The sequence below is a fragment of the Peromyscus californicus genome, unplaced genomic scaffold, assembly GCF_007827085.1.
Source record: "Peromyscus californicus insignis strain IS unplaced genomic scaffold, ASM782708v3 Scaffold_3__1_contigs__length_106647218, whole genome shotgun sequence".
Lineage (NCBI taxonomy): Eukaryota > Metazoa > Chordata > Mammalia > Rodentia > Cricetidae > Peromyscus > Peromyscus californicus.
The window spans coordinates 36,515,915-36,540,622 of NW_026294551.1; the positions used below are offsets into that span (position 1 = coordinate 36,515,915).

The following is a 24,708-nucleotide window of genomic DNA, read 5'->3' on the forward strand; positions in this document are numbered from 1 at the left end:
ACAGTGTTAGACTTGAAGAGTGAGTGATGATTAAAACGCCCCTGCCTCAAGAGCTGGGGCTGGGATGGTGGTTTAGATTTATAAACTCTAATTATGGTGTCTTTAAAGGTACATAATGCTAACATTTATTTCCTTGTCAAGAAGGAACTTGGGGTTCAGAGAGGTTCACTAACACACTGTGAAGCACATAATTAGTAGTGAGCTAGAGCTGAGGCTTTCAGGTTCTCCAGACACCAAGTGCTGCTGCTGCTTTATGTTGGAAGTACCAGTGTGGTGTGGGACTGAACCCCAGTCCTCTGCAAGAGCAGCAAGTGCTCTTAACCCCTGAGCCATCTCTCCAGCCCCCGCTCCCCCTTTGAGTTTTTTAAACAAATTTTTGTTCTTTCTATAGCCCTAGTTGTACTGGTACTTGCCATGTAGACTGGCCTAGCCTCCAGTAGCTTTCCTGTCTCTGCCTCCAAGTGATGAGATTTACAGGAGTGGACTGTCACACCCAGATGAAAATACTGTTCACAACTCAGTTTGCATTCATTTAGTTTTTCCTCTGCAATCAATGCCAATTGGGGTGAGTGGATGAGTAGATTTTGAGTTTTCCTGACTTGTTAAAATGGAACTGCAGTTATGACAGGCCCTTCATGTTGGTTCAACTGCACGTGCTCACATGATGAGATCTGTTCAGCTTCCTTTGGATTTAGTAAATGTCCCATGCTCTCTTCCTTTGCCATTCACACTTACAGAGAAAAAGGGAGACCAGCGGTTCTGTCCTTTGGCAGATGAGGAGGCAGCTTCTTCTGGAGTTGATGGGCATTCTTCCTACAGTAAGGAGTACTCGTATTGTAGAAGACGCCGATGTGGAGATGGAACCCACTGTGTCTGTGTACTCGGGGCTGAAGGAAGAGCATGTGGTGAAAGCCAGCGCACTCTTACGTCTCTACTGTGCCTTGATGGGAATTGCTGGACTCAAGTACTCAATCTGATATTTTACCTTTTTATCTTTCTTCTTGTTTCTGATCTCAGAGAAGTGAGCCAAAGGCCTTTTATTAAGAGACTTGGGCTTTTAATTTTACTAGTTTATGTCAAAATTGAAGTCATTAAGGCCAGCTGACCTTGAGGAATATTTTGACCTAATTTCTGATTATAAATAGAATTATGCAGATATTGGAGGGAGGAGAGTATTTTATCAGTTTTTAATCACAGTGTAAAGGACTCTTTTTTACCAATTTGAGAAGATACCCCTGAGAGACCTGCGAGTTACCCATGACCACTCCTGGGTCAGGGGAAGACTCCTGTGTTTCAGAGTTGACAGGACATGGCTCTTTAGCACAAGGTTCTAAGTCACTGCACCAAATTTTCCCAAATAGTGTCCTCAGCTGGTATCAGAACTTTCCTGTGTGTGTCTCCAGCTCATGTGCCTTTCAGTTCTGACAGTTTAATTAAGCAAATGCTGGCCTATCAGTTTGGTTTAAATTTAAGTTATTACAATCCATTAACCCCATAATTCTATAAAGTACAAACTGCTGTGAGCTCTGCAGGACATATGACTACACATAAGTAACATGTGCTTACCATGTTATGCCCTCTGCTATTATTACTTCCTTTGAAGTCTATTGGTCACTAAACCCTGTTTTTACAGAGACAGCAAAGTAATTCTGTTTTTCATTTCTTTTTTTTTTTTTTTTTTTTTTTTTTTGGTTTTTCGAGACAGGGTTTCTCTGTGTAGCTTTGCGCCTGTCCTGGAACTCACTTGGTAGCCCAGGCTGGCCTCGAACTCACAGAGATCCACCTGGCTCTGCCTCCCGAGTGCTGGGATTAAAGGCGTGTGCCACCACCGCCCGGCCTGTTTTTCATTTCTTAATGATAAATCCATATGCATTAAAAAAAAAGCAGACAATTGAAAAGAGAGAATTGACCAATAATGATGAAAGTGTAGGGTACTGGCTCAGGGTAAAGAATGCTTGCTCTGCAACCATGATGAGTTGAGTTTGAATCCCCAGCACTCATCTAAAAAGCTGAGCATGGCTGTACATGCTTGTAACCTCACAACTGTGAGGGAGAGATATGAATGTCCCAAGAGCTCTCTGGTCAACGCCTAGTGGGAACAGCTAGTTTCTGCTTCAAGGCTTAAATAAGACAGAGTGCCCTCCTGCACGTGTGCACAGACATGAACACCCACCCATTCATGTGCACTGTCATATACCACACACACACACACACACTATATACATACAGCACAGTACATGCACATGCTACATACACACACACACACACACACACACACACACACACACACAACAAGTAATTGAATGTATTTTTTTTAAGTGATGTTAAAAAATTTGTACTTGAAGAGTTAAAATGTTGGAAAATTCACTTGCTTCCTTCCTGAACTCTAAGTAGATAAACAAACAAACAAATGTAACAGCTCGTTTCTCTTCCAGGCCAACTGAGGAAGAAGCTGAACAGTTGCTGCAGTTGATGACCAGCCGGCCGCCTGCCACACCAGCTGGGGTTCGATTTGTTTCCCTTTCCTTCTGTATGCTACTGGCCTTTTCTACACTTGTCAGGTACCTTCCAAGTCGCTCTGCTTTGTCAGGATGTGCTCTTATCTACCTATCAGAGTGTGTGTACAGGGGCGAGTGTGCAGTGTAGGTAGTGTGTTTGCCTGGCGTGTGGGCTGCCACCAGAAAGGCTGTAGAACATGTTATTAAACGTTTACTGCAGAGCCTGGCCTAGGCACAGACAGTCATGGTCTCTCTCCTTCAGTGAAAGGATAGCCACATCTCCTGAATGCCCATCATTTTATTAGTCTTGGTTGGAGTTTCTTCTGAATATTGTTTAAAGGAATCAGATCGTTCTTCAAGATCTTTTTGAAGGCTAATAACTTTCCTTCCCTACTTTCCTTCCTTGGAGGTTGTTTCTTTTAGTTCTTGAGTAGTTTTGGGTCTTACTAGTACATTGTTTAAAAGCTTTTAAAAAACTTTATTACCTGTTTATTTTTGTATTCAGTTCTGTGTGTGTGTGTGTGTGTGTGTGTGTGTGTGTGTGTGTGTGTGTGTTTGTGTGTGTGTGTGTATCCGAGTGCTATGGTGCACGTGGGGAGGTCAAGGGACAACTTGTAGGAGTCATTTCTCTCCTTCTATCATGTGGACTTCGAAGATGGAACTCTGGTCATCAGCTTTGATGGCAGATGTCTCCCCCTTGAGCCATCTCACTGGCCCCGGTACTTCATTACTGATGACACTTCTAGGTATTAGTTAATTGAATTCCCATTCTCAAAGATGAGCAATTAGTTCTCTTTGTTTTTCTCTCTGTCTGAAAACACTGCACGTGTCTTCCTTTTCTTTTCCTTCTGTTATCTTAGTATAGTTATAATAATTTTAATTTGATCAATATATAGTTTATATTTGTATTATGATTATGTAAACATCATTGAGCGCTCAATCATGAGTAGGTAGTTACTTATCTTTCTTTTTTTTTTGGTTTTTCGAGGCAGGGTTTCTCCGTGTAGCTTTGGTGCCTGTCTTGCTCTGTAGACCAGGCTGGCTTCGAACTCACAGAGATCTGCCTGGCTCTACCTCCCGAGTGCTAGGATTAAAGGCATGCACCACTGCCACCTGGCCACTTACTTTTAAAACAGTTTTGCCTTAAATTTTCTTGATGTTCTATGTAATAATAATTAAACTAAATTTTTTTTTAATCTTTTTGGTTTTTAAAAAAAAATTTTTTTTTTTTTTTTTTTGAGAGCAGCCACCCCTATCCCCACCCCTGGTACTGGGTCAATTCATGGCAAATTTGCCACGGAGGGAGTGGTGGGGAGAAAGCAGCCACACCCCACAGAAGACAGAGAGACTAGGTGAGGCCAAATCCAGGCTTTTATAACAAAGGCCACTAAACTCTCCACAGTCCAAGGAGAAAAGCCTTAGTGTCCCCCCAGCTCCTCTCACCCTATTTTTCCTTTTCCTTTTTCTTTCTTTTCTTTTTTTTTTTTGTTGTTGTTTTGTGTTGTTTGTTTTTTTGTGAGACATGATTTCTCTGTATAGCCCTAGTTGTCCTGGAACTCACTTTGTAGCCCAGGCTAGCCTAGAACTCAGAGATCTGCCTGCTTCTGCCTCCCAAATGCTGGGATTAAAGGTGTGTGCCACCCAATTATTTATTTATTTATTCCTTTATTTATTTATTTTTGTAAGAGAGGGTTTCTCTGTCTAGCCCTGGCTGCCCTGGAACTCACTCTGTAGACCAGGCTGGCCTTGAACTAAAAAATCCACCTGCCTCTGCCTCCCAAGTGCTGAGGTTAAAGGTGTGCACCACCACTGCCTACAAAACTAAATCTTTCATGGTTGTGGTAATTCATGCTTCTAATCCCAGCCCATAGGAGACCAAGGCGGGAAGTCTGCCATGAGTCTGAGGCTAGCCTAGGCTACATAGTGACACCCTGTCTCAAAAAAACCAATAACAACAAACCAAAACAAAGCAGGAGCTGGGGCCGTGCTTGTGCATGCCTTTAATCCCAGCACTTGGGAGGCAGAGCCAGATGGATCTCTGTGAGTTTGAGGCCAGCCTGCTCTACAGAGTGAGATGTAGACCTGGCACGAAAACTACACAGAGAAACTCTGTCTTGGAAAAAAAAAACCCCAAAAAACAAAAAAGAGTAACAAAAAACAAAAAAAAACCCACCACACACACCAAAAACCAAACCAAACCAAACAAACAAACAAAAAAACAAAAGCAGGAAAACTCAGACACACAATACCGAACAACAAAGAAACAAAATGTAGCTAAATCTTCTCTGGACCTAATCTGACTCATTACACAGTCTTTTAGTTTAATCATTCTCAGAAATCTTGCCTGGCGCAGTGTTGTCTGCTCCAGTCTTGGCTAGATCCCTCTGTACCTAGTGTTCTGCAGCTGTTCTCAGGAATTGTTCTTCATTTTGCATTTTTAGAAAGCAGGCATGTGGGAGGTAAATCTTCAGAGCAGGAGTGGGTTTCTGAACCTGCCTCCATTCTGACGTTTGGCTAATGGTTTGATGCATGTAGAATTCTAAGCAGGACGTAATTTCTTTTGGAGATTTTTGAAAGTGTGTGTCCTGTTGACAACTTCCTGTGTTGTCATTTTCTAACACCTTCCTGATTCCTGGTCCCCTGGGGTGTCCTCCTTCACTGTGAAAGCATGGAGGGCTAGATTTTTGGCACATGGTTTTGAAATTTCTGGATGATGATATCTGTCCTCAGTGTCTTTGTTTCTTTGTTTTGTTTTGATTTTTGTTTGTTTGAGAGTCTTTCTGGCCGGCCTGGACCTCACTGCGGTACTCTTGCTTCAGTCCTCCAGTTCTGGGATTCTGCATGCATCGGCACATCCTGCCCAAGTTCGCATTGATCTGGTGTCCTCGGCACCCAGTGGGTCCTTTCCAATAGAAACTGATGGCCTTGAGTTCTAGGAAAGGCTCCTGAGTTAGTTTGTTGATAATGCCCTTCCTGGGGGTTTCTCTGTCTAGTACTCATCTTGTGTGACTTCTTTCAGAGATGGTTATTGGATTTTCTTATCTCATAATCTTTTCTGTGCTTTGCTTGTTCTTTTTTTTTAAAAAAAAAAATGCCGTAAAACGTATCAGGAAATTTATAATTGTACCCCTTTAGTTACCATTCAGTGTTCTTAGCATTTGCACAGTTACCTGACCATTGCCACACTCTGCTTACAGGATATTTTCACCACTCCAGGAAGAAAGCATTCCGCCATTCAGGCTTTGTCTTCTGTGCAGTGTTTAATTTCTAAGGGTTCTCACTTTGTTCTTTTATTCCTTTCTTTATTTGATTTGATTTTTTGTTTGGTTTTGTTTTTTAACTTTTTTAGATCATTTTTCTGGCACTTACTGTATTGATGAGATTGTCCTTCAACTTCTGATTTTCCTGCTTCCACCTCCCGAGTATTGGGATTGTTTGTTCTGCTCTATTGAAGGGGGACTGATTTTCTTTAAGACCTTTTTGTTAAAGGGTTGTTACTGCATTTATTTTATTTTGTGTGTGTGTGTGTGTGTGTGTGTGTGTGTGTGTGTGTGTATGTGTGTGTGTGTGTGTGTGTAGGGGTGTATTTGTATGCATGTGCCATCCATGTGCGTGGAGGTCAGAGAACAACTTGTGGGAATCAGTTCTTCGCATTCAGGTCCCAGGGATCAAACTCAGGTGCTTTGCCCCTGAGCCTTCTCAGTGGCCGAGAAATTTCTTTTAATGTAATTTTAGTGCTGTTCAAGAAAGTATAATGTGCCGGGCGGTGGTGGCACACGCCTTTAATCCCAGCACTTGGGAGGCAGAGGCCAGCCTGGGCTACAGAGTGAGTTCCAGGAAAGGCGCAAAGCTACACAGAGAAACCCTGTCTCGAGAAAAAAAAGAAAAAAAAAGAGAGAATATAATGTTAGTGAAATTAAAAATAAGTAATGTTAGCCATGTGCTTCTGCTTTTTCCTCCTCGAGGCCTTGTAACCATCACCTTTAGTCCTCATTACTCTATAGTGCTATCCTTAGTTGACAGAGGACTAAAGTTCAGAAAGATAAACACTGTGTTGAAGATCACACTGTGAGTAATTGCACAATTGGGAGTCCCACCAGGGTCTGGCAGGCCCTCCAGGCTTCCTGCCTTATAGCATTGTCCTGCACTAGTGGATTGATTGAAGGATAATAGAGTATAGTATAATGTATAGTATAAATGACCTTTTATACTTTCTTTGCTTGGAGTAGTTAGAAATGCACACTGTTTAGTTGCTTTGCATTTTACTTTCTTTTCTGCAGTGAGGTGGAAGGGATCCATGACATTTTTGCACAAGTCCAAGTCAGAGTGTGCCTTTTAGTTTTAAATCGAATAATTGTTTTAAAGAAGTTATTACTGTTGTTGGGCAGGTGAGATGGCTTAGTGGGTAAAGGCACTAGCCACCAAGCATGATGACCTGAGTTGGATCCCCTGGACTCACATGGTAAAGGCAAGAACTGATGCCCAAAAATTGTCTTCTGACATCTATACACATGTCAGGGTGGACATACCCACTCCTCAACACACAAAATAAATAAATAAATGGAAAAGAAAAATTTAAAAAGAAGTTATTACTGTTATTTTTTATTACCCTTTTTATATATGGTGAACCCGTGTTGTTCTTATCTTCATGATTAGTAGGAATATATCTGTCTAAAATTTAAAATTCTACTCAAAAGATTTTCATAACTTAAATTTTAAGTAAAAAGATGCATTAATTTGTTAGATTTTAGAACTTGGTTTCTGACTTTTTGATGATTAAGGTTTTTTTTTTTTGAGACAAGGTCTTACTATGTAGACCAGGCTAGCCTTGAACTCAGAGATCTGCCTACCTCTGTCTCCTGGTGCTGGGACGAAAGGTGGAGCCACCAAATCTGGCCTAGCTGATGCTTATGTTTTCACGCTAGATTTTTTTTTTTCCTATATGAAGTAAATGATCAGTTCTTAGTATAGTTCTTTTAACATTTTAACCCCAGAGACCTTTGCTTTTCCAAGGAATAAGAGGTAATGTCACACCAGATAGTGGTGGCACACACCTTTAATCCCAGCACTCGGGAGGCAGAGGCAGGTGGATCTCTGTGAGTTCGAGGCCAGCCTGGAATATGGAGCAAGTTCTAGGACAGGCTCCAAAGCTACACAGAGAAACCCTGTCCAAAAAAAAAAAAAAAAAATTAAAAAAGGAGGTAATGTCCCTCTCTAGCTTGCAAATATAGTTTTACTAAGACTTGAGGAGGTTTTGACAGTTCAGATTCATGAAGCCAAAGCCTTCATCTTTGAGTTCTAGAACTATCTCGTTTCAATTATAATTAATGGTCCAGTTGAGCAAACCATTAATTTGAGTTGGTATTTCAAAATAGAGGAGAAAAATAACTTCTGGGAAAAATAACTTAAGGGCTGGAGAGATGACTCAGTGGTTAATAATACTTGGTGCTCTTGCAGAAGACCTGGGTTCAGTTTCCAGCATCCACACAGTGGCTCAGAACCATCTGTAGTTCTAGTTGCAGGGATCTGAGGACACCAGGCATGCACATGGTCCGTATGGACACATGTAGGCAAACTCCTTATACCTACACAATAAGAATAAGCAAATCTTTAAAAATAAGGGAAATGCAGTCAGATCGTTTTCTTCCTGCTGACTGGCTCATGGGGGTGACACTGGTGTCTCCACAGCACACCAGAGCAGGAGCAGTTGATGGTGGTGTGGCTCAGCTGGATGATCAAAGAAGAGGCGTACTTTGAGAGGTAAGGAAGCAGCGCGTGTTTGCTCTGTTTAGAAAGCTCTTCTTATTTATTCTCTCCTTGGAAATTCATAGTTTCTCTTCTGTTTTAACAGTACATCCGGTGTCTCTGCTTCTTTTGGGGAGATGTTGTTATTAGTGGCTATGTATTTCCATAGCAACCAGCTTAGTGCAATCATTGACTTAGTCTGCTCCACTTTGGGGATGAAGGTAATTTTTAATAATCTTTTTTCTGAAAGAAAGTGTGCCTAAACTAGACATTCTGTCATAGTATATAACAAATCCATTGTGTTAATTTAAGTAGTTTTAGTTGTTTGCTAGTTTGAAATTTTATTAAAGAATTCCTAGAAAAATAGTAATTTTTAGAACATCTATTTAAATTTATGTATGTATGTGTGTGTGTCTGTGTGGGCATATGTGCTCATGTATGCAATAGCCAATAGAAGCCAGAAGAGGGATGGGAACCTCTGGTGCTGGAGTTACAGGCTGTTGTGAGCCACTTGACATAGGTGTTAGGAACCAAACTGGTGTCCTTTGCCAGAGCAGTCCCCTGCTGCATCGTCTCTCCAGCCCTCTTTGTTGTTGGTGGTGGTTGAGATAGGCTGCCCTGGAACTCATGCTAGTCTCCATCGGTTTTTACTTCCTGTGTAGATTTTCTAATTTATTATAAAGCTTAAATGAATGAACTCATTTATGAAAATATACACACATGCAGTCACACATCTACATCTTCATATACTTCTCAGTCTATTTAAGATAAAACTGTGGCAAGCAGTTACTAAATAAAAGTGTGAGTCTGCCAGATACTGTCCGATTATTTTTTGTAGAAATTTTTACAGTTTTGTTGTTTACATTAATGCACGAGAGCCCTTGGTTTCCTAAAATCTTACCATGCCTAGACAGCCCCATTCTTTTTCACTTTTGCTTTTAAATTTATTTATATATTTGTTGAGATGAGGTCTCCTTATATAACCTGGGCTGTCCTGGAACTTGGTATGTAGACCAGGCTGACCTCAAATCCGTAGAGATCGGCCTGCCTCTGCCTCCTGAGTGCCGAGATTAAAGACATGCAATCACCACACCTGGTCTGCAAATTTGCTTGGTGAAGAATGGTTCCACTTGTTTTTTATTTTGTTGAATATTAGTAAAACTAGTTCTTCTGGGTTTTTTTTTTTTTTTTTTTTTTTTTTGAGACAAGGTCTTGCTTTGTAGCCCAGACTGACTCAAACTTTAATGTGATTCCCCTGCCTTTTCCACAAGAGTGCTGGTTTATAGGTTGACTCATCACACTCAGCTTACTAGACTTTCTTCTAGCTTATTTGTGGATTTATGCTTTGCATTTAAATCTTTTTTCTCAGTACTAGTGAACAAACACAGGGCTTCACTTATGCTAGGCAAGCACCCTTCCACTGAGGTATATATACTTCAGTTCTGCATTTGATTTTAAATTTTATTCCATTTGAAGTACTTGATGTGTAGTGTCATGTGTATAACAAAGTGCATATGTATATGAAATATATATGTTTCTTGTTTCCATTTATTGGATAGACCTCTTCTATCCACTAGTAGTTAGTGGTAGTAGCTATTAGCTAGTGCCAATTGTTAGTACTTATTAAGTAATTTTAAAGTATGTTTTGTCTTTATTTTTGACAAAAAGGTCTAACTATATTGCCTAGGTTGCTCCTGGTCTCCTATGTGCTAGTGATCCTCCTGCCTCATCCTCCCAGGTGTCTGAGACTACCGTCATGCACACAGGTGCACCTCTTTTCTAAGTACGCTTTATATTGCTTCTGCTTTTGTATCTCTTAATGTCAGGCTTAGGAAGCCACTTGTGAAAGGAAAGTTTAACTTTTGAACATTAATATTGTATATCGTACTCATTTTGGGTAATAAATTCATGAGAGTAAATGTATTTCATACAGTTTTACATGCTGTTGGAATTCTTTTCACTATTTTAGATTGTGATTAAGCCAAGCTCCTTGAGCAGGATGAAGACCATCTTCACACAGGAAATCTTTACTGAGCAGGTACTTCCTTTTGTCCTTAGCTAACTAAACTACTTAAAAGAAGAAAGTAGTCTTTTTTCATTATTTGCAGTTTGTAACGATAATTTATTTCATCTTTAAACTCTCTGCGAATAATTCACTTAAAGTAAGTAATTCATTATAAAACAGTTTATGTTCCTGAAAACTTTGAATGGGTGCTTAAGAGTGTGTGTGTGTGGTTGTAGATATTGGTGATGTACTTGTGTGGGCTAACCATTTGGATTGCTCTGAGAAAACAGAGCTCTTGTTAGTCTTTAGGTTGTAAAGTGTTTGCAGTTAGATTACAAGCTAGCTTCTGGTTCCTTATTCTTCTGTTTACATTGATTTGGCTTCAGTACCCTTGTCTGGGGGTAAATTCAAGAATAATTTTCTTTTCAGTAAAGTGCTTCTAAAAGTAAAAATTAGTTCTCAAATCCGTTTGCCAATTTAGACACATGTGTGTGTGTGTGTGTGTGTGTATCTATATAATTTCCTCCTGAGACAGACGTACTCTCTAGCACTGGCTGGACTGGAACTTATGTAGGCCAAGCTTGCTGTAAACTCTGAGCTCTCTGCAGTCCTCTTGCCCAGCCTCCTGAGTGCTGAGATTTCAGGAGTGTGCCCGTAGGCCCAGCTCATAGAACTACTAGAAAAAAAAGTTACCTCTCACAGCAACCCTTCAAGACAAGTAAGATGGTAATCTTTTTTTTTTTTTTTTTTTTTTTTTTTTTTTTTTTTTTTTTGGTTTTTCGAGACAGGGTTTCTCTGTGCGGCTTTGCGCCTTTCCTGGGACTCACTTGGTAGCCCAGGCTGGCCTCGAACTCACAGAGATCCGCCTGGCTCTGCCTCCCAAGTGCTGGGATTAAAGGCGTGCGCCACCACCGCCCGGCAAGATGGTAATCTTTTATTTTATGCATGTAAAAAATAGATTTGAAAGGTAAAGGACTTCTCACTTGGCCCAGCTACTAAGTTTTATGTTTTTAACATTATCACACGTGCATTTGTTTACTTGTTTGTTTTGGTGGAGTTTTTTGGTGGTGTTGGAAATTGAACCATTGGCCCCTGTACGTTAGCTGCTGCTATACCACTGAGTTACACCTCAAGCCCTTTACATGAGTTTGTGTAAAAACAAATAGAAATTAGAGATCTGTACTAGTTCCTAAGTATGTACTGCTTTGGAACTGTCCTGGGGATTGAACTCAGGAATTTGCACATGCCAGACAGGCATCCTAACACTTAGATATATTCCTAGCCTTAATGAGATAAAGTCTCAGTAAGTTGTTCAAGATGGCTTTGAACTTGTGAACCTCATGCTTCAGCCTTTTTTGTGGCTGAGATTACAGATGAGTGTTACTGCACCTAGTTTACTTTTTTGAAACTTAAAAATCATGAAAATGTTCAGGTACAAGGTACATGTCTGTAATCCTAGCACTCAGGACAAAGGAATAGGAGGATCAAGAGTTCATGGTCATCATCCTTGGCAATATAGAGAGTTCAGGGTCAGCATGATCTACATGAGTCCCTGTCTCAAAACAAAAACACAAAAATGACAACTTGTACCAGTTGATTCTCATTATTCATCCTCATGGACTCCATTGAAGTGTGGATGGCCTACTTATGTTGGTAGTCTGTACACTATACCTTCTTTCAAACTAATGTTATATTTGTTATCTTACGTCTTATTTTCTTTTTCTTTTTTTTTTTTTTTTTTTGGTTTTTCAAGACAGGGTTTCTCTGTGTAGCTTTGCGCCTTTTCCTGGAACTCACTTGCTAGCCCAGGCTGGCCTTGAACTCACAGAGATCCGCCTGGCTCTGCCTCCCGAGTGCTGGGATTAAAGGCGTGCACCACCACCACCCGGCCTTATTTTCTTATTATCTTGATGCTGTTTTTTCTTTTAGGTTGTTACAGCTCATGCAGTTCGAGTCCCTGTCACCAGCAACCTGAGTGCCAACATTACTGGGTTTCTGCCCATTCATTGTATTTACCAACTTCTCAGGAGTCGATCGTTTACCAAGCACAAAGTATCAATAAAAGTAGGACTTTACATTTGAATTTTCAACTGTAACTCCGTTCTTCCTCACTAGTTCCTGGTTTCTTTACTATAGTCCTTTCCTGTGGTTTGTATATCTAATGTTTGGTAGTAAGCTAAATTACTAATTATTTATATAGTTAAATATTATTAATAACCCAATTTCAGTTTTTAAACAATATTATAAATTATTTACAAAATGTACAGCATTATTTTTCCACTTAAATTCTCAATAGCACTTAACTATTTCATTTAACAATTAGTAAGAAATTGCTATTTTTTTACATTTTTGTTTTGTTTGATACAGATTCTCTTGAAGCCTGAGTTGGCCTTGAACTTGATTTGTAGCTGAGGCTGCCCTTGAATTCTCGGTCCTCCTGCTTTCCCCTCCTAAGTGCTGGGGTGATAGGTGTGCACTAACACATCTGGACCCTTTTCATACTTTTGTTCACCAGTTCTAATGTCGGTGTTCCAAAGTTTGTCACAGACATAACTAGTGCCTAACTTACAAATGTGTCAGTTTTTATATTTGCTCGTGTCAAAGAGTTAAAAGATCTTCCAGAGAGAAGTCTGAAACCCATGAAGTAAATGAATATTTTTGAACCATCTATAAAAGTTTCTTTACTTAAAAAGAACAACCCACAGTTTACAATGGCATATCCCCTCAGGTGACCTTGCTGTGGTGTATTGGTGATTACTTTTCAGCTAGATTGCATCTTTTGCTTCTTTTTGTATTTTTTCAAGCAAAACAGCTATGGATTAAGAGTCCAGCTACACACCCCAAATTTCTACATGTCCTCTACTCATCGGTAGTTAGATGGTAGTCCTGTATTAGTACTTAATCTAAGCCCCTCCTTCCTTATTTTGAGACAAGGTTTCTCTGGGTAGCCCTGGCTGTCTGGGAACTTTCTCATAGAGCTGGCCTGAATTTAGAGATCTGTCTGCCTCTGCCTGAGATTAAAGGTATGGTCCAGCCTAAGTCACTTTCTTAATCAGGGTGTTTCTCAGAAGAAATAGCCACCTGCCACATGTCCTCTTCTGCTGGGAAGTCTTCCATGACACATACAGATCTCTAAATATAAACCTAGAAGGGACTGTTCGAAAACTCATTACACCCAAAGCCAGGCTTCTCACCATGTTAGGTGTAGCTTTCACTGGACAGTCTTTTTGATTAAACTATAAGACTTTTAAGCCAGAGGTATTTATCAAAAGAGGTAGTATATTTTAGCTCCCCAAACTAATGGTGAATACTCTGATTTGAAAAACAATGGAAAGCTATAGGTGCGTCTACAGTTTTGCTTTTTTTTTAAATTTTTTAATTTTTTTTTTTTTGCCTTGATTCAATGCCTTTTTCTCCCAGGACTGGATTTACAGACAGCTGTGTGAAACCTCCACTCCGCTCCACCCTCAGCTACTTCCTCTGATTGATGTGTACATAAACTCTATACTTACTCCTGCATCGAAATCAAATCCTGAAGCCACAAATCAGCCAGTCACAGAACAGGAGATACTTAACATTTTCCAGGAAGTCATTGGGGTAAATAAAATAATGCTTCTTTTACATCTGTTATATTTCTGGCAGAAGTCTTATTTGTGATTCTGATTTCAAAATAAGATTAATGCATAGGTATGCACGCTTGCACACAGAATTGCAAATACATACATACTATATATATACAGTGAGATTAAATTTTATTAGCTCACTAATAAAAAAATATAGTAGTATTAATTCCAAGTAGTTTGTCAAAGAGCACTTATTTAAGAGTTCTTTTCTACATATTTCTAAAAATTATTTTATTTATCTTTTGTGTGTGTATTCCTGAATGAATAGTTTTTGAGAAAGTGTCTCACTTTGTGGCCTGGGTGGTCTAAAACTCATAATCTTGCAGCCTCAGCTTCTGAATACTGGAATAACAGGCTTAGCCCACCATGCACAGCACGAGGAGTTGTTTTGAAGCCTCCTGTTGAAGTGGAATGGGTATCTTGAAGATTATGTATTGCTAAAGGACTGTGGGCTATTTCAACATATTCAACATGGTGTTGTTTAGCTTCCTGGGAATCAAAGATACACCTGGATTCAATTATGGAAAGTTTGGTGAAATCTTTCTCCTTATTTTGCTAGGAAAAGTTATAGTTTATGCAGACACAGTTGAATATACAGTATCTATTTTATGAATTGCTTTCTTCATGGCAATTTAATATAGTACTTCAATTCCTCCAAGTCTTTCAGAAGCAGGAGGGAGTGCTGTAAAGAGGTAGTAGATGAAGTTATGTGACATTTTCCCCTCATCATAAAGACCAGGAAAGATATTTCCTTTCATTGTCATGACCTTCCTTTCGTGAAGACAGGCAGCCATCTCAGTCTGCTGCGAACCCAGTAGTCTCCTTCCCAGTCCAGCTGTGCCTGGTGCAGCAGCACTGGGTAGTCGGCTTCCCTACTGAAAAGGAAGGCAGCTCTTGTGGCTTACTGTTTTAACCGTTTCGTATCCCTCAGGGTGACAGCGCCTGCCTTAATCAGCGCTTCAGTATCACGGCGCAGCTTTTGGTGCTCTATTATATCCTTTCTTACGAGGAAGCGCTCCTGGCAAACACAAAGACTTTAGGTAAGTCATCCAGAGCCCAGTGGGTCCAGTAGTTTGTTCACAGTGAATCTGATATTCCAGGGACATCTAGTGAAGAGGTCGTAAGGAGATGCTAGAAAGTTCTTTTAGGCTAGATTTCAGACCTTTGGTATCGTATCGTGGGACTAAGATGGCTTCTTTAGTTTTTATTTTAATGAATCCAATTTGAGAGAGAAGAAGGTCAACTTTGGGCCATGGCATAAGGGGTAGAATGGTTGTCAGTTGAAATAAGGAACCTGGAGAACCTAGGTTAGGTTTTTGGGGGCTCAGGAGCTCAACTTTAGATATGTAGAGATCTCCGTTCTTAGAAGTGAGGACAGTGAGTAGGAGGCTGTGTACCTAGTAGATACCAGGACTGAATAGCTTTGCATAAATGTGGTATTTAAAATTATGACATAAGATAGGTTCCCAGCAGTAGAGTATAGAGGAAATCCAGGACGATATGGTGTCCTAGATGCCAAAAGGAGAAGGGTAGGAGTTGGTGACGACTGCTGTCTGAGCTCTGTCGGATGGTCTTGAATGAAGAAGATGAGGACTAGGCTTCAGCTGGTGCTGCACATAACGTGGTAGAGGTCACTGTGACTGTGGAGTGGTGGGCGAAAATTTAATTGTAAGGCTGAGCATGGTGGCACACGCCTTTGATTCCAGCACCCGGAGGGAAGGGGAGGGCAGAGGCAGGAGGATCTCTGTGAGTTCCAGGACAGCCAGGGCTACAACAGAGAAACTGTGTCTCGAAAAACAAAACAAAACAAAACAAAATGGAAAGAAAACCTAATTGTAATGAATTCAGAAGATTCAGAAGAGAGCTAGAGGACCCAGTCCTTACAGACTCTGAGTAGAGACTGCACTTTGGGGGATTGTTAAAGGGAAAGAGAGAAGCAATGTGATAATAGGGGTGGAATAAGGTCAGGAAGGGATGATGAAAGTGTGTGTGTGTGTGTGTGTGTGTAAGTTCACCACACGTGTGGGTGCCCATTAATCTCTGGAATGAGAGTACAGGTAGTTGTGAGTAACCTGATGTGAGTGCTCTCAACCACTGGGGCTGTCTCTCTAGTCCTAACTTTCTGAGATGACAAGGATGTGTGGTATTAGTTGTTGAGAGTAATGTCGTACGGGGAGGGGCTCTTGGAATCAGTCAGTCTCTGGAGTACGTCCTTGGTGAGTGGGAAGAGGTGGGTGAGAAGATGCCGTTCCTCACAAAGCTTGCCTTGCTTAGGGTTTTATCTGGTCTAGTTTTTGTCTTCCAGGCTGTGAAGAACTTTAGAATATGCCACAGTGTAGAGACAGTTTTTGTCTGGAGCCAAAAGATTATTGGCTTCAGATATCTTCCTACCTGTGATACTGTGTTGTGGTTTCATCTCTTGCTAATTGTCCTTTGGTTTAACATTAGAAACCACCTGGTGGATACAGAAGTTCAGAGGTAGAATCTGAGGTAGAATACAGTACTGGAATGTTGTAGCTGATAAAATACACATGTGTGTATTCATTGTTTGTTTAAGATTACTTATGCACATGTGTATATTAATGTACTTACATGTATATATGAATTTTAGTTAAATGTTCATTTAAAAATCTTTTAGACAGGAGATAAAAATTGTACATATTTATAGGAAACTACAGATTTAAGTATCCATCAAAAAGAAGATGCGTAGTAATGAATGATTTCCTGCATACTTACTTAAAATGTAAAAGGTATTTGGTCTAAACAGGCAATTATTTCAAACGTTTATTTATTTATTCACTGCATTGGTGTGTATTCATGTTTCCCATGGCACAAGAGTAGATAGAGACCAGAGGAAACTTGAGAGTTTTCTTTTTCCCCCATGTGGGTCCCAGGAATGGGTTTAGATATTCAGAGTTGATGGCAAATGCCCTTATCCACAGAGCCATTTTGCTAGTCCTCAATCTTTACTCTAACACTGATATACCTCTTATTCTTTAAAAAAAAAAAAAAAAAGAGGATTTACATTTTACCATTTGAAAATGAATAATTAATTATATTGGATATTTGGATTTCCTTTTGTACAGTATAGGTAACCTGAAATTTTCATATATTCATATGGTTTGCTGCAAAATACTTAAATTCAAATTAGAATGCATGGTACACAGAAGAAGGGGATAGAGCTGGGACAGTGATTGACTGGCAGAGACCTTGAATATATGTGGTTATAGGACTCCACAAAAAGTTTGAGTGTGGAGCTAGAGGTATGTGATTTGAGGAACTGTATTTAATTAAGAGAACTGTGGCTGCAGGATGACGGTTGTATAAGGAGATGAAAAGTTGGAGGCAGGAATGTCAGACCATAGTGACCATTGATGAAGTAGACTTTAAAATGGAATAGCATACAAAGAAATTAAGTTGGATTTTGTTAAAAAAGTAAAAGAGTAGATGCTGCTAACTGAAGGTAGGATATAGGCGAGAAGGAAGTAAAATTCACATTGTTTAACATCCTTTAAATAGTCACCAGGTATCATAAATAAAGCATTCAAAGTCTTTTTGTTTTTTAGAGTCAGTGTCTTAGGTAGCCCAGACTGGCTTTTACTTTGCTATTTAGCTGAAGATGGCCTTGAACTTCTGATTCTGCCTCCACCTCCCATGTGCTAGGATTACAGATGTGTGCCTATATTGCCTAGTGTTTTATTTGTTAATTTATTTTTTTTTAATGATTTATTTTTATTTTATGTGCATTGGTGTTTTCCTCCATGTATGTCTGTGTGAGTGTGTTGAATCCTCTGGAACTGGAGTTACAGACAGTTATGAGCTGCCATGTGGATGCTGGGAATTGAACCCGGATCCTCTGGAAGAGCAGCCAGTGCTCTTGACTCCTGAGCCATCTCTCCTGCCTTTTTTTCTCACCCACCTGGTATTTTGTAATTTGCACTGGAATCATCAAGCTCTAAGTCTGTTCATGACTACTTTGGGCTCTAAATAGATGTGGGGAAGTCTTGGCTGAGTTCTTTCAGTGTTAGTGCATTTCTGCACTAAAACCTACCATGGTTCGTTTTTCTTTCCTTTGTTTTAAGTCAGGGCATTTTCTAGATCTTGCCTTTCATCTATTAAGTGAATTAAAAGTAATTTCACATTGTCTTTATTCCTGTTTGTTTTGAAAGTTAAGATTTTTTTTTTCTGATACTCTTATTTTACACTCTTCGTCTTTTACTGACAGCTTCCATGCAAAGGAAACCCAAATCATATTCTTCTTCTTTAATGGACCAGATTCCTATCAAGTTCCTTATTCGACAGGCTCAGGGGCTGCAGCAGGAGTTGGGAGGTATTTGTCTTATTCATTTTCTTTGCTAAAGTTTATTGTTAAGAAATGTTACTGCTTATGCTATAAGTTGTAGTAAGTGCTCAGTGTTAAAAATGTAAAAAATTCAAGAATGAAAATGCTTTTTGCTTCTCTCACTAAATCCATTACCTTACTTGTACAAATTACCTCTCTTCTAGAGAATCCAGCTGTTTTCAGTGTGACATGCATTTTAAGTCATTTTCCTTATAGGGTGACCCAAATACAATTGCTGATATTTGGGCATTGGGGTACAGATAGATACACACACACACACACACACACACACACACACACACACACACAAGCACATACTCACACACATGACATATGGATGCCTACTACTTTAATTCCCTTTATCTTATGATGAGGTTATTTGGACATAACCCTGCTGTAAACTCCTATTATGTCAAGTCCAAAATGCATTTGTGGCCAGGTATGGTGGCTCAACTTTTCATCATAGCATTTGGGAAGCTGAGGTAGTCAGAACTCTGTGAGTTCGAGGCCATCCTGGTCTACAGAGTGAGTTCTAGGCTAGCCCAAGCTACATATTAAGATCCTGTTTCAAAAACAATGAAATATTTGCTCCCTCCAATTACAGGATGCTGAGACTCAGCAGTACAGCTCACCTCCGAGTAGCGCCCGTCTTCCCTGTGATTGTAAGCTCACTGTGAGCTGCCACTGCTGCTGCTGGCCTTAGCAGGAGAGTTTGTCTCCTTGCTAGCCTTGGAGTGGCTTCAGAGTAGTGCTTGCCCCGTGTGGAGCACTTCCACAACACTGTAAATCTGAGCATTCATCAGTCCAACTACTCAAAGCTTAGGCTGTCTTTGACCTAGAGAACATCAGTTTCATGTGGTTGAATCTAATAGATATTCACATAATATATTTAAAATATGAATGATTTTATGCACTGCCTCCTTTTGTTCACATTTCTCTTTTCATTACTTGAAATTTGCACCGAGGGCCTTACATGAATTAAGCTAGTACTGAGCTAAGTCTCTAGCCCTCTGCCTCTTCTGAGGTCATTTTTCTTGGCGTCTTGGATATGTATCATATCAATTTGTGTAGATCTACTTTATAGTTTGAAAATGCTCCATAATATTCCATGAAATATTAATATGGATGTAATAGTTCAGTCATAAATATCATTAAATAGATGTGTAATAATTTTAGAAATTTGATGTTTTCTTAATAAACCACCTTTCATGTTTCAGTGTGGTTTTCCTCTGTCTTTGAAGTTATGATTTTTCTTTTCTTTCTTTGTTGTGGTTGGTTTGGAAGAGGAACATGAGCCTTCATTGGACATGGTTAGCCAGATGGCTACATTTGTTATAGCTTTGCATAGTCTGTTTCTTAAAAAATGGTACAGTCTTTGGCAGCACTGGCCAATTAACATGTTTTTCTGAAAAGAGTACAATATGTAGATTGGTTTGCGTTTGTCTCTGACTGTTGGGAGTAGTTTTAGTTGTACATATGTTTAGAGATTGAAAGTTCATTAGCACTTTGGGTTGTTACAGTGCCTTTTTGAATGTAGAAACATCACTTCTAAGCAGAACCCTGAGGGTCAGGCTTGGTGGCACATGATAATCTTAGCACTGGAGAAGCTTTTTGTTTTTGCTTTTTCTCCTCCAAGCTCCTGAAACAAGCTATGTTAACAGCTTTCAGGACGAGAGTCAACAGTGGGATAAAGAAAGCTGGGGGAGATTTGTTGTAAGATTTGGGGTCATTCTTGACTTACTGTCAGTTAGTCTTCTTGGGGACTGTTATTTAAAATGCTACACAGATTTGCTTTTCTTCAATTAGAAAAAGAAATCTTTCTGCTACTAGTATTGAACTTAGGCCCTCACACATCTGAGGCAATCCTCTGTCATTTTTCTACACTTCAGTCTTTGTTCTGAAGTAAGGTCTCACTAAGTTGCCAGGCTGGCCCTGTAGCTGAGGCAAGACCTTGAATCTAAGGGTCTTACTGCCTCAACTTCTGAACAGCTAGGATTCCAGCCCCAGGCCTAGCTAGAACTTCCTAAAATGTGGTAGGCACCTGCAGAAGTGCCCTGGGCTGCAGTTTCTACCCTAGTTCCTAGCATGGTGTCTTCACCGTGCATGTGCAGCAGGTTCTTAATTGTCTGATGATAGATTCCTCCAACAGTTCTATGTGAAACACTATTAGTGAGTGACATCTCTGTTCCTTGTGGCTGCTGGCTGCTAAAAATAGATTCTGTTCGAGAGACTGTGAGTCCAGGAACTTACTGGGTTTTTCTTGTTTTTAAGGGCTGCATTCAGCTTTACTCCGTCTTCTAGCAACTAATTACCCCCATTTGTGTATTGTGGATGACTGGATCTGTGAAGAAGAAGTCACAGGCACTGATGCGCTGTTAAGACGAATGCTCCTGACTAGTAATGCCAAAAGTCACTCTCCGAAACAGCTGCAGGAAGGTTCGGTGACTGCTCATCTTACCTCTTATTACTACTAACGAGGTGCTCTGTAACTGGGATTTGTTCTGGTCTGTCAACTAGCTCCCCAAATAAAGACATAGAGACCTGTTATTAATTATGAATGCTTGGCCTTAGCTTAGGCTTGTCCCACTAGCTCTTTTAACTTAACTAACCTGTTCTATTCATCTACGTTTTGCCTCGGGGCTTTTCACCTTTCTTTCCTCCTGTATGTTCTAATTTCCTGCTTCCTCCATGTCTGTCTGTCTGGCCCATGGCATCTCCCTGTCGTCTCCTCTTCTTTCTCCCTTGAGCCTGAATTCTTCCTCCTACTTACTCTCTCTGCCCAGAAGTCCTGCCTATACCTCTTCCTTTGCTATTGGCTGTTCAGCTTTTTTTTTTTTTTTTTTTGGTTTTTCGAGACAGGGTTTCTCTGTGTAGCTTTGCGCCTTTCCTGGAACTCACTTGGTAGCCCAGGCTGGCCTCGAACTCACAGAGATCCGCCTGGCTCTGCCTCCCGAGTGCTGGGATTAAAGGTGTGCGCCACCACCGCCAGGCTCAGCTTTTTATTAGACCATTCAGGTGCCTTAGGAAAGCAAGGTAAAACAGCAATACATCTTTACATAATTAAATAAATGCAACACATCTTTGCATGGTTAAACAAGTATTCTGCAACAGTGCTAGGCTAATTGAAATCCTATATTGTGAGCAATTGTGTTTGGGATAAGGATTTTGAACCAATTCTTTGCTGTGCTGGGTATCTAGTTGACATGTTTATATCATTTCCATATTCTGTGTTATATTACTAAAAAGATTTAGAAAAATCCCAAACTGGTTAGAAATAAATACAGTAGAACATGGCAGTGTACTTGCTTTTAATGGGTAATGTTCCAGATTAGTATCCCTGAATACAAATAGTGTGAGCCACACATTAACATTGCATTAGCTGTATTAAAAAATTTCAGTTCATAGCCTTCTGAAAACAATTGCACAATCACTGTAAAGACTGTTATTGCACAATCTTTACTCCTTTTTGAGGTGACAACATTGGCCTTGGCACCCCACCCAAATCCACTTTGAATTTTTGTTATTGCTGTTCTTGAATTCTTTCTGCTGTTATTTCTAAATCTTTCTCTTTTCCCCTGGGAGTTTCAGATTGAACTAACTGGGCCTTTGTGCATGCTGGGCCAGTGCTCCATTGTCAGCTCACTCCCCAGCTCTGGAGGTCACTGTCTTTTCAGTTTCTGTACACAGTTGAAGGAATTGTTAATTATCCAAAGCCAATTGTCCTTAATGTGTGGATTTTGAACCCAGCTACAAAGATGACATGTGTGTTCTCACCAGCTTTGGATAGTTTTTTTCTATATTTCTCTTAGGTACTGTTGGTTTTCCATGGTGAAGGACATGCATGACTATGTTTTTACTTTGAAGCAGTTGGTTGATCGTGGACATCTAGGTATAGATAGTTACTGTGTTCATGATGGCAACAAAAATAAATTTAAAAAATATTTTTATTTAATTTCATAGTTCCAAAGTACTACTTCATTATGTAATCAAAATGAAGAATATTAATGGGATTGCTCTTTTTTCATATATATTCAGTATTCCCATTTGGTATTTATTTTATGCTTGCTAGCCAGATGTAGTTAGTGACTACTCTAGTGAAGAGAGAATTCTAGATATTTCATAACAGCAATATGCTGGATGCTTGTCTCCTATAATGGACTAACTCCTGGAGCAAAGTATCAGTGATCTTGAAACTTCCAATAAGAAGCCACAGAAGCAATCCTCAGGCCCACTTTCCTACTTTAGTGTTATGTTTAAAGAACAGCCTGAATTACCCAAGAAAATGAGGTTAGGCTTTGTGTCACTAATAGGATTTTGTTTTACACATAATTCATTGTTTATTAAAGACAAAAAAGAATTTGGATGGCAAGTAGATAGATGTTGTTAGTTGTTTTTACTCTTTTGGGGAGCCCACCACCCAGCTCCCAAATAAATCATACATGGAGGCTTATTCTTAATTATAAATGTTGGGTCTTAGCTTAGCTTGTTGCTAGCCAGCTTTCCTTAAATTATCCCATCTACCTTTTGCCTCTGGGCTTTTCCGGTTCTCTTACTTCTGTAATCTTACTCTTACTCCTTGGCTTGCTATGTAGCTGGGTGGCTGGACCCTGGAGTCCTACTCCTCCTTCTCTTGCTTCTAGCTAACCTTCTCCCAGATTTCTCCTTCTATATATTCTCTCTGCCTGCCAGCCTCGCCTATCTTTTCTCCTGCCTTGCTGTTGGCTGTTCAGTTCTTTATTAAACCATCAGGTGTTATAGACAGTCAGAGTACCACAGCTTCACAGTGTTAAACATATGCAACATAAACAAAAGCAACACACCTTAAAATATAATTCTGTAACAGATAGATGTTCTAATTTATTTTTTCATGAGGAATTGAATTTTATTTTTATTTTTACATAATTCTTTATTAATTTTTTAGGATTTCACATCATGTACCCCAGTCATACTCACCTTCCAGTCCCATCCCTCACCCCTGCAGCATGCCCCCCCCCAAAAAAAAATTAACAACAAAACAATACAAAAAAACTACCTAACTCTTTTGTCTTTCCAATACCTCTCATTCATCCTGATGGCATTGGGAGCTCCTTCATGCTTCAGGCAGTATACCCTTTTGTCCAGTGATCCCTACCCACAAAGTATTTATTGTAATGAGCCATTGATGGGTTTGGTTCAAGGTCTCTGGCACACCATCATCACTGGACCCTCACTGAAATTCCTCTTGGATATCTGCTGTTGCCCCAAGTCATGGAGATCCTGCAACTATTGTTCTGCAGGACCAGTCCCTTCACATGCTCCAGCAGGTCACAGATGGGGTAGATGTTAAGGTGGGCCAACCCAAGGCCCAGGATGTGGGTCTGGGTGGTAGCTGAGCTGGTCAGTCTGGGCCACTGGGATTGCCCTCTTCAGGCAAGAGGCAGAACCAGCTCCTCTAGGCCCATGCCATCGAGGCCAGCTTTCCCATGCCTGTGGTGAAGGGTAGGGCCACCTCTCCCATGGGGGGTGGGGTGGGGCGGGGCCTGAACTTTATGAAATAATATCTTCACTTTTATGGATTTTAATTTGGTTTTTATTACATTTTAACTTACTTATTTGGTATATGTTTGTGTGGGGCCCTGCACATGCCACACTGCACATTTGGAAGTCAGAAGACAACTTGTGGGAACTGGTTCTATCCTTCAGTGGGTACCGGGATGGAACTCAGGTTATCAAGCTTCACTTGCCCTAAGCCTCTGAGCCATCTCACCTGCCATCCAAGAAGTTTTCTAATGCCTGTATTAGCTGTAGTGAAAACTGTAGCTATGATTGAAAGTATTATTTTTAACACCATTGCTTTCTTGATTTGTTTGGCCCCCACTCTAAGAAAGCAGCATTTATTTCTGCTTGGTAAACATTACAGAATGTAGGTAATGATTGCAAAATTCTCTTTTTAGCATTTTCAGCTGCCCCAGTAAATCACACGCAAGTGATGCAGATTATGGAGCACTTGACACTGCTTTCTGCCAGTGAACTTATACCATATGCAGAAGTATTAACATCCAATATGAACCAGCTGCTGAATTCAGGGGTTCCACGGAGAATACTTCAAACTGTCAATAAGTTATGGATGGTTCTTAATACTGTGATGCCAAGAAGGTAAGTTCTGTGAACTGCTATGTGCACTAGAGAAATGTATAGCTTTGATACTATACAGGAAATTTAGTTAGAAAAACATTCACAAGACCACTCACATCATTGCTTTTGATGTAATAATAAAATTCCTTTCTGAAGATGACTATTTAAAAGATATGTACATTAGCCAGGTGTGGAGACACTAATTTTTAATCTCAGCATGCATTTGGGATGGAGAACAGGCAGATCTCTCTGAAGTTTGAGGACAGCCTTGTCTACATAGTAAGACATTTTCTCAAAAAAAAAAGAAAAAACAAAAACTAGATTTGTTACATTTTAAAGAATACCTTAAGAAATAAAAGCTATTAACAATTTTGTGGACTT

At 40.0% G+C, this 24,708-nt stretch overlaps 1 protein-coding gene across 3 annotated transcripts in view; it reads left to right on the top strand.

Annotated features, from left to right (window-relative positions):
• The window catches only part of Ints2 (integrator complex subunit 2), a 52,898-nt gene that overhangs the window by 13,244 nt on the left and 14,946 nt on the right, over positions 1 to 24,708 (top strand). For all 3 annotated transcript variants that reach the window (XM_052756419.1, XM_052756420.1, XM_052756421.1), the window contains exons 8-18: positions 738 to 964; positions 2,436 to 2,561; positions 8,187 to 8,258; positions 8,350 to 8,464; positions 10,213 to 10,281; positions 12,178 to 12,312; positions 13,669 to 13,845; positions 14,803 to 14,911; positions 18,097 to 18,201; positions 20,485 to 20,649; positions 24,147 to 24,348. In XM_052756419.1, the coding sequence (XP_052612379.1) occupies positions 738 to 964; positions 2,436 to 2,561; positions 8,187 to 8,258; positions 8,350 to 8,464; positions 10,213 to 10,281; positions 12,178 to 12,312; positions 13,669 to 13,845; positions 14,803 to 14,911; positions 18,097 to 18,201; positions 20,485 to 20,649; positions 24,147 to 24,348 (1,502 nt within the window). The remainder of the gene's footprint in view (positions 1 to 737; positions 965 to 2,435; positions 2,562 to 8,186; positions 8,259 to 8,349; positions 8,465 to 10,212; positions 10,282 to 12,177; positions 12,313 to 13,668; positions 13,846 to 14,802; positions 14,912 to 18,096; positions 18,202 to 20,484; positions 20,650 to 24,146; positions 24,349 to 24,708) is intronic.